The 10365-nt window shown below is 39.2% G+C and overlaps 1 protein-coding gene across 4 annotated transcripts in view; it reads left to right on the top strand.

Moving 5' to 3' along the window:
• Positions 1-1519: 1519 nt before the first annotated feature.
• tp63 (tumor protein p63) overlaps positions 1520-10365 on the top strand; it is a gene marked incomplete at its 5' end in the record, with an annotated part of 33194 nt that continues 24348 nt past the window's right edge. For all 4 annotated transcript variants that reach the window (XM_083888384.1, XM_083888383.1, XM_083888382.1 and 1 more), the window contains 3 exons: positions 1520-1679; positions 5993-6127; positions 6218-6347. In XM_083888384.1, the coding sequence (XP_083744510.1) occupies positions 1627-1679; positions 5993-6127; positions 6218-6347 (318 nt within the window). The remainder of the gene's footprint in view (positions 1680-5992; positions 6128-6217; positions 6348-10365) is intronic.

Below are 10365 nucleotides of genomic sequence, written 5' to 3'. Positions count from 1 at the left end.
TACTTCCCATCTTAAACTCACATAGTGCGTACTCTGAGTTGGATTAAGGTTAATCAGTAAATGGCTTTGCGTTACTCACACTATTATCTTATATCAGAGTGTTGCTCTTCATATAAACACGGTCCCATGATTGAATGTATCATATTCTAAAGGATGGAGCCTCACGCTGCTGCCGTAGAATCTTTGCAGATTCTCACACTAGTGTTACATCCATCAACATATAGATAGACTTATACATTAGACTTTTTAAAGGCATAGTGTGAAAGATTTGACATAATACGTGGTGAAGTTGCAGCTGAATGTCCCTCCTCACCTCACCTTCTCTTCCAAGTGTGTTTGGAGAACCAAAGGATATTTAGTTTGTCCATTGTGGGCTACCGTAAATACATATTATAGAGCTGACATAAATATAGAAGGCTCATTCTGGGGTAATAAATAAATGATTTAATCTAAACATCACCTATTTTTTACACACTGGACCTTTAAGCATTATATAACAATTATAATAATACAGTTCTTGAAGAGAAGTGGGATGTTTCTCATGTGAATATCATGTTTTTTTCTGTCTCAGTGGTGTTCCTGGTTGCTGTAGCCGCGGAGCAGAGTCGGTCGGAGAAGAGAAAGAGGCCGTATGTCTTTATTAAAAGTACAAGAGAGCAGCTTAGAGGTTTGTGTTCCCTGGATACACCACATCTATTTATTTTCATTCCCCCCACCGTGACCCTACCTTTTTATTTTAGCATGCTGATTCATCTGCTGTTCACGTCTGAAAACCACATAAGACCTCTAGGTTTACAGTGTCGTCGTACCCGGTGGAGAGGATGGGTTTGATGTTGAATTAGAAGTATGTGCGTGGATGTGGTCTGGAATCTGTCTCTGCAGAAATATGATTAAATGTAGGTTTGTATTTAGGATTCTCAAATGGCAATATGATTTGTCTGCTTTCTATTTGTGTCCTTAAGGTGCCGGATGTCATTTCCTTCTGTTTTAAATTAATGTATAGTCGGTCTTTGCCTCCATTATAGTGAAATATTTCTTTTCTCACTTGACTCATCTCAGTAGACGATGTGTTTCGCTTCCTTAAAAAGCAAATATTTGGTTTCTTTTTTTGTCGTTTCACTGATTTCATCTTTGCTGAATCGGCACAGAATGAAGAATCACTGTCATTCACAGTGTATTTGTGACAAAAAGCGTCCGGGGCCACAGTGTGAAGTGTGACACAACACGAATGTCCTCATAGCCACACAAACACCGGGGGAATCAGAGTGGAAATGTCAGAGAAATGCATGTGTGTGTGTGTGTGTTGTGTGTTTGTCGGTGGGGGTGCGGGGTCAGATGTAGTTGCTTGATATCTATATCCTAGCAACTGCGAGTGAGTGATATCTTGTACTACTGTAGCAGGGGATTGGTCAGCACTGGCACAAGCCCCTCCCCTTTGTTGGGCAGCTTTAAGAAAAAAAAAAAATTCAAAACATCTCTCAAACTTTCTCCCCTCTGCACTGTACCCTCTGGCACTTTAATCAAGGCCTGTACGTTTATTTATTTATTTGTATTTATTGCTCATGTTAATACGTTTGCCTTTATAATTATCGATTTGAAGATTTCAGCAAAGTGGGGCATGACAACATGAATTCGCCTTACACAGCTATGCAGTATTATCCAGAGTTCCCCTTTCACCGGTAAGTAAATTTTTTTGAAAATGTTAGATTTATTAGGTACGATATCGTCTTATTTTTTTTGTTGTTAAGAAATTGTGTTAAATGAAGTAACATACAGTGTGTTACATTGATTTGACACATTTATTGTGGGCCTTTCTGAGAGAACTTATTGACTTATTGAAGTGTCTTGGATTCCCCCCCCCCTTATAGACTGCCGCGTAGACTGATTTTATCTGAACCATCCAAATTGACTTGAGAACAGTTGTGTGTCTGCGCCGATCCTCAGCTGCTGGTCTGTCCCAAATTATATTTATAAGTGTCGCATAATTAGGGCACAACAATGCATGCGTGTATAGAGGGGCCATTAGGCCTGAAGAGGCAGACAGGTTACAGTGTCTATCTATCTATCTATCTATCTATCTATCTATCTATCTATCTATCTATCTATCTATCTATCTATCTATCTATCTATCTATCTATCTATCTATCTATCTATCTATCTATCTATCTATCTATCTATCTATCTATCTATCTATCTATCTATCTATCTATCTATCTATCTATCTATCTATCTATCTATCTGCAGCCCTCGTATGCAAATCACTGACTTATTGTAACATAGATGCTTGAAGATGCTCGAAAGAAAAACTGGCACCAGTGATGCTTTAATATATTTCAATAGAACGTCTTCATTCATTTTTCTCTCATTTTCTTCAGCCTCCTCGTTTTCTTTCGCGTTGTAAACCTGCAAAGGAATTCGTGCCTGTCCTGTGTTTGGTTCAGACTGTTTCCCTTCGATAAAAGTCAGCGGATAAGAGGAGGAGGAGAAACTCCCGTGCTGCTTTCTATTGTTTTGCAGTCGTGTCCCTCTTCCAGCCGGGGCTGACAGATGTGGGGGAGAAGGTCTTAGGCCTTTGAACAAGTGATTAATAAGGACACTGGAGAAGGGCCCCCGATCGGCTGGGCTGTTTGTTTTGATTGCATTTTCATCGGTCGGTGTGCCCAACCTGCCAAGAGACAATAGCCATCCCTGTTTAGTGCTGACCTCTGCCCCAGTCTCGTCTGGAGGCGCTGCACCGTCTTTAAGTGGATGCTGAACAGCCTTCGCCTCAGGCTAACTGAAAAACTCTGAGTAACCAGACACCCAAAAGCAGACAAACAACCAGAACGGGGATACACCCATTTATCCAAAAACTGTTGAGTTTGGGAATTCATGCTTTTCTAAATTGTATCCATTGATGCGTTTTTTGTTCTTTCGTTAAGATAAGATAAGATAGTCCTTTATTAGTCTTGCAGTGGGGACATTTCCAGTGTTACAGCAGCAAGACAATAAAGATAAGGATAATAAATAATAAACATGCATTTACCAAAAAGAAATACAATACATAAAGTACAATATATAAAGATATTAACACTGACTATACAAATAGGTTTAAAAATAGAATGTAGAATGTACATTATAACCGGTCTTACCATGATTTCCACAGTGTCAACTAAATCTGCTAAACATACTAAAGATTCATCAATTCTAGTAGTACTCAAAATTATATTTGGCAGTATCTCGTGTGTTTTAAATACAAAAATAAAATTTGAGTTGTAATGTTTGCAGGGTGCAGGACATCAGTAGGCTGCGGTGTTGGTGGCAAAAATGCTTACTTCTCCTTTTTATCGCTATCATTTGTGGTTTTTATTTGGACTCTGACACAGACACAGCTGCAAAACAAAACTCAAATGTAATTTAGACAAATTAACAAAGCGACAGTTAAGTTAAAAAAGAAGAAAAAAAAGAGGCCAAAAATCAAATGGGGATTACCTCAGTCAGAGGTCGGTGGAGGACCACACCTAAATCCTCCCTCCTCCATGAAGAGACGCACCACACCTGTTCTACCTCAAGTATATCTATCTATCTATCTATCTATCTATCTATCTATCTATCTATCTATCTATCTATCTATCTATCTATCTATCTATCTATCTATCTATCTATCTATCTATCTATCTATCTATCTATCTATCTATCTATCTATCTATCTATCTACGTGTGTTTTTGTATTCCACTACCTGTTATCTGATAAATGGTTGATAAAAAAATAAATATATATTGATTGACTTGGAAACAAATCTAAAAGTATATTGTCCGTCTCAAATGTGTGATAAATCAGCCATGCACACTTCCTTTTATATGCAACATTTTGGTGCAAGTAGATCTATTTACTGGCCACTTTATTAGGTACACTTGTTTAATTGTTGTTGTGCAAATATCTCTAATCAAACATGCATTTAGTCGTTTAGACATGGTCAGGAAGACCTGCTGAAGTTTTAAGCAAGCTTTACAATGGGGAAGGAAGGTGATTTCAGTGACTTGGTGATTGTTGGTTGGTCAGACAGGCTGGTTTTAGTATTTTAGAAACTGCCAATGTTGGATTTATACGCAGGATTATCTCTGGGGTTTACGGAGAATGGAACATGTGCTGTTCTCATTTTCAGTGGCATAGGCGAAATTGGTTTGAGGTCAGAGGAGAGATGGAAGACTGTTAAAAAAATTAAATAATAATAAATAAATAAAATGATAGAAAGCCTACAGTGATTCAGTTAACCTGGATGGATTAAAGTGGATTAACCCTTGAAGTAGATGGGCTACAGCAGCAGAAGACACTCCTGACACTTTAATTGGTGGCCAGTGTACCTAATAAAATGACTGGTGAGTGTATGCATATTTATAATGTAAATGGGCTCTCACAAGAAAACAATTTTGAATTATTTAATAAAGAATGAAGTCTTAAATGTGTAAGAAATCAAAGCAGACTTATTCGATTGTTAACACAATATTTAAAAGAAACTACAAGTGAATAGTGTCGTAATGCCGTCTTTTCTGCTCCTGCGGACGCGACACGCCCCCGTGCTGCCCATTATTTATCAGAGTGAATTCATTAGCTGCAAGAAGGTAACATTGGTTTTAAATGCTTCATGTTCTGAAATATGTTAAATATGACCCGGGATACACCGCTATTGTGGTGGAAAGGTGTCGCATTGTGGCGGATATGTATCTGAAATGTATTCGAAGTTGATGGAACGGAGGTAGCTAGTTACTGGCAGTAGCAGTACCAGTAGCTAGCTAAAGCTAAAGCTATAGCTTTAAACACGAGGTATTTAACAACCACTTATATTTATTGTTGAATTGTCTGCACTAAATCAGAACTTCCTGTCTTTATCATGTACTTTAATATGGCTACATTTAGTCACAGGTCACATATTTGATTTGTAGCTTCCAAATGATATAGCTATATACACCTTTTCACCTTTTTATTTTGGCTAACTCAGTATTTATTTTGCTTGATGGTATGTGCGTATGTATATCATTTTTTGTTTTTGTTATTATTGGACAAACATTACTCTAAATCTAACATACAATACAATAATATCAATCCAATTTCCACCATAAGGTGAATTGAAATCTGAGTCTGATTTTCCCAGTAGCTGCTTAATATACCTTTTAACGTGTAAACATGATGTTATTATTACAAAAAGCTTCAAAATCTGCTGGGTGAGGTTTTGATTCTGCCTTTAATGAACGATCTGTCGGTCAAAATCTCCAACATCCAATGTCCCACTTCAGTTCCTGAGGGACTGCAGCCTCAACTCATGTTCACTCTGAACTCAACACTCCCTCATGTGTAACTCCTGCATAAGTGAAATGATTGGCTTCATTAGATATGCCTGTGTTTGTAAGTCAGGTATTAATATCATTCATCAGGCAGTGTTGGGGAATTCCAAAACCTAAAATAGTGCCAGCTTCAGATTAAGCCCCCTCCCCTCCTCCTTGGCCTGTCTCCTCCGCCCCCTCACCCCCCCCATGCTGGTCCAGCTGTACACATACCAGAAGTTGCAGCAGTGCTATCATATAGACTGTGGGGGGAATTCCGTCTGTCTCAGACTGCAGCGTGCGCCACTTCAGCAAGAACAATGGCACGCTGAGCTCTGAAGCAGGTGTAATGTTTCAGGGGAGCAGGTCAAAGTGCCTCTGTCTGAATGGTGCATAATCACCATTATATGTAGTACAAATATTCTGTATTATGCAGTCTGACTTCTTCACAATGGCTCCTCATGAATGGCTGCCAGCAGCAGGACACCTCCTCCTCCTCCTCCCTATTACCTCCACTGGCTGGGTGGGCCAACCTCAGCGCCGGCCGCACATCCACATTTATGATGTGTGTTTGCTGACCTTGCAACTTTTAAAACTAATTGTTAAAGTAGTTGTATGGACCTTACTTGGAATATGAACAGGAAAAATGTATGTAAAATGAACTAAAATGGTTGCTTTTGTCTCTTTGCAGACTCAGGGACGCTTCATCACGTTTGTCCTGGCGAGAGGGCTCCTTTCTCACCGCCATGTCCCAGAATCAGTCTGCACAGACGACTGACTTCCTCAGCCAAGATGTGTTCAACCAACTATTTGATATGCTGGACCAGTAAGTGAACACGACATAGACACATTTAAAAGACCATATGTGCTGTAAATTTAAAAACACGCACTATCTGTGATCTCTACTGTGTTTCAGATCTGCCATTCATTCAGTCCAGCCCATTGAGCTGAACTTCACAGATAGTCCAACTAATGGATCTGCAGGAAACACCATCCAGATCAGCATGGACTGCATCACCATGCATGAGCCAGATGAGATACTCTCTGTAAGTATGTAGGTTTTATGTTGTTATTTTTATTTTTAACCACTGCCTCCTTCCAACCACAACTACACATCAATTAATCTATCATTTATACTGTCTGTCTTTTGAATGACCAGTGTGTAAGAATTAGTGACTTTTATTGGAGAGACTGCAGATTGTAAAACACAGAGGACTTTGCTTCTCACGCCTCCCTGTCTTTGTTTGTATACTAAGCTTCTGTTTAAAAAAAAATGACGTGCACGCTCTGGCTATTTTAAAACAATTATACACACACGTACATTCAAGAAACCTCCCAAATGTCACATTATGGACCTTTTAGGTTTGCAAGGAAAATTTGAAATAGTCCCAGGTTATGTGCTTTACAACCAGTAACCACTGCTGTTGATCAATAAATGCACTGTCTGAGATTAGTTTCATTCTGAGCTGATGGAACTTCCACTGGTGAATTCCACAACGTGTACAACAGAGAACATGTCAACTAATTTCTGTTTAACAGTTTAAAGGAAAGTGAGAGTAATGTGGCTCAGAGCAGCTGAGCAGTCTGTGAACGAGATCGGTTTATCTGTGGTTGTCTGAGATGTTGTCTGCTTGTTAAGTGATGATATTATCTTGTTTAGCCTGAGCTGTGCTGGACCTGGGTGGCTCCTCAGAGACGCTTTGCTCTCAGAGGTTGTTCAGGGGAGAATGTGCACTTAGACAAAGATATGCCTGATGCTTCATCCACAATTTTTTTTAATGAAGCAGTACGAGATAAATCACAGATATAACATTTTGCACTGCGCAAACCCTCGTTGAAATATACATATCATTTCTTTAAATGTTGTAACTCAGATTTGTGTTGTTGTCACATGATATGTACATGCTTGACAATACAAAAATTTATTTTATTTTATTATAAATGCAGCATGGTGTTGTTACATGACATTCAGGTTTATATCTACAGAGATGTCACAGACTCAAATGACCATACAGTTACAATATGAGTCCATAGGAGACCGGACATTTTGTGGAGAGGAGCTCACCTTGTACATTAACTAGTTTTCCATTAAAATGTCTAAAATTTTAACTAAATTCTCAAAATACGTGCATTTCCATCCACTGCCGTTCAGTGAATGTTTTAAGCCAGTAGGTGGTGCTACAGTTTGGGTCGTAAGGTCGATGATGCAAAAACAGTTATTTATTAGCTGAATCTGTTTCCATTGTATTTATTCACAATGCTTTTGTGATAAGTGTTTCCATTCCATATCAGGCACATAAAAACATTCAGATAGAATTCCATATCTTGTCTTGTCTATGGACACAGGACCAGTGTTATTGCAGACTGCTCCAGTCATCTGTACTTCCTTAAAAATCCTCTAGTTTGGGCAGCTGTAATATTAGAAGAGTAATATCGTCATGTATTCAAGGCCTCAGTTGGCGATTGGCTCTTATGCTTTCTGCTTTCCATAAAATGAAAGTTATTTTCGTGGCTTTACATTTCACTATAGCCCTGTAATCATCTTCTGTGCGATCATCAGCAGCAGCAGTAGCACCTCAAGCAAATACAACTGGTTTTAAGAATGCCCTCTGGAGTTCTTTGAGTAAAGAAGTCTAAAACTATAATTAACTGGTTTCTTCAACTTGCACTCAGGTGAAAAAAAGAAATCACCTTTTAAACATGTGATATTTATGCAACAGTTTCTCATGCTTTGGCCATATCAGCTAAAGTCTATCCTTTTGTGACAAAACAGTTTGGATTGTGTGAAAGCACTGTGGTAAAAAATATTTGTAAACCAGTGTGAGCTTCTCTGTTTGAGCTTCTCTGTGTTTGAGCTGCAGTGAGGAGCAGATCTTTTGTCAGTTCTGCTGCTCAGAGGTGTTGTGCATATTCCCCTCCCAGTGCTGGAATGCTGTTGTCCAGCCAGGGTGGAAAAAAAAAAATAGCAAATAAAAATTTTGTTCAAGGAGCTGAGTAATGTTACCCTGTGCATCCCCCAAGGGGGCCTGTGCTCTCTTGAACTGGTGATTAATGGCCCCACCCCCACCGCCCACTTTCCTTCGCACCAAAGAGGGGCGTGGTGCGCTGATTGGCACGCCAGCAACTCAGGCAGCATCCGTGTGGGGGCTAAGCTCTTGCTACTATGGCGGTGTGCCAATCACCGAGCCCCAGTCTTTATTACCAAGTGTCTGTTTTGATGAAAAGCTTGTGGTGGGCAAACCTACCAAACCTACCCCCCCACCCACCCCCACCCATGTGGAGGTGTGCCTCTTTCATGAGTCATTAGAATGCAGCTCACTGTTTAGTACCCTGAGGGACTTATTTGTATTGTGTAGGGTTTATGTTTAATCTGAAATTCCTTATTTCGTCGAGATTTTTTTTTTCTGTAGCTGCAGGGCAACAATTTAGCGCAGCACCTGCCTCTCATGCTGAAGTTCCAGTGCTCATCTATCAGTACGTGTCTTCCAGTTATAAAGGTGAGGGGTGGCAACAGAGGAGGGGGCAGAGCAGGCAGAGGGTAGAATAACATTAAGGAATGTAGCAGTTATAGTGGCAGGAGAAACGTTATATCCTACCCCAAACAGCTGATTTTACACCCAGATAAAGCGCTCAGCTGTGATTCACAGACAGGGGGAGAGAGCTTTACAGCAGAGTAGCTCAATCGACGCATGACTTCACTGGGATCTAATTACATGTTTGTGTTTGGATTGGTAGGTTTTCTTTTCCCCACCACCTCTTTTCTTCCTCTTTTGTCTAATGTGCGATGACTGTTGACCTGTAGTTTAGGGTCTGATCAGCAGCCGACTGGGTTTCTGTCTCCACTAGACCTGAAAGATTTGAAGAAAAATATCTAACTGTACATTTTTCAAACATATGTTGTCATTGCAAACAAGAAGTTTATAATATTAATTCTTTGCGACAGAATTTATGTAATTTACATACACCACAGTACAATAAAAAGTCGAACAAGTAAACTGCAACCTTTGCGATTTGCAAATTTCACTTTTGATTTAACAAAGATTAACTGTCTCCACTGTTTCATTAGTTGATGCTATCACCTGCAAAGAATCTGCCTGATGTGGTGCAATACTTCCCGTTAACATGACAGAGTCAAATGTCTCTTTCCTTGTCAGTTTCAAAGCAGCTTTGAGTCATTACACACACCTTACCCAACTATATACACAGTTTATATAGTTTAACATTTTACATTCACTATCATAACGCACATTTTAAACCTTAACTTGGATTATTCTTCAAGTTCACTTGCTTTTTTTAATCCTGCAGCATTACACAGCCAATCATAACACTCTTATATTTGTAAATGCTCCACCAGTTTTCCTCCAGCACCTGAAGAACAGTTTTTTTTTTTTTAAGGAATGAGCACTTGACATGGTCCGTGTAAATAATTGGAGAGTGTAAAACCTAGTTTAAGTGTGAAAGCATGGAAAAAAGGACCCACATTACCCTTATATCTTGTATTATTTCTTATATCTTCTTGGAAAAGGCTTAACTTTTACACCCCAGTATTGTTTTAGGTTGAGTGCAACTGAAAAACACGTAGGTCACGCTCTTTAAGGGAGAACACATGAATTAAACCTTTAGTAACAATCCTTTGAATTACTTTTGTCTGTATAGATTTTTTTTTAATTTGTGACATTTTTAAAGTTTATCTAAAAACATATCTTAATAAACAACACTTGACCACTTGTTACAAAAAATTAATGGCTGAACAACTTTTAGCTTTTTCCTCAAGTCTTTACATTTGCACTTGGTGAATCGATGGTGAATCAGGAAGACATCATAAAGAGATGCCTTTGTCCGATTTGCGTGCAGTGAGGCATTGGCACCGAGTCAGCAGTGTCTTCGTTGGAATTTTACTGTTGCTTGACTGGCACAATATAGCTATTGGCATGCAGATATTGGCTTTAAAATGCATTATCGGATATCGGCAACCACGCCAAGATCCCCTGATATGACTAATCACTAGAACAAAGACTGAATAGGCTGCTGCCTCCTTGACTTCTGTGCTCGTCAACACCAGCT

Source organism: Microchirus variegatus (assembly GCF_963457635.1).
Source record: "Microchirus variegatus genome assembly, chromosome: 4".
NCBI lineage: Eukaryota > Metazoa > Chordata > Actinopteri > Pleuronectiformes > Soleidae > Microchirus > Microchirus variegatus.
The sequence above is the reverse complement of the archived record's forward strand: the minus strand, read 5'-3'. Positions and strand labels throughout refer to the sequence as shown.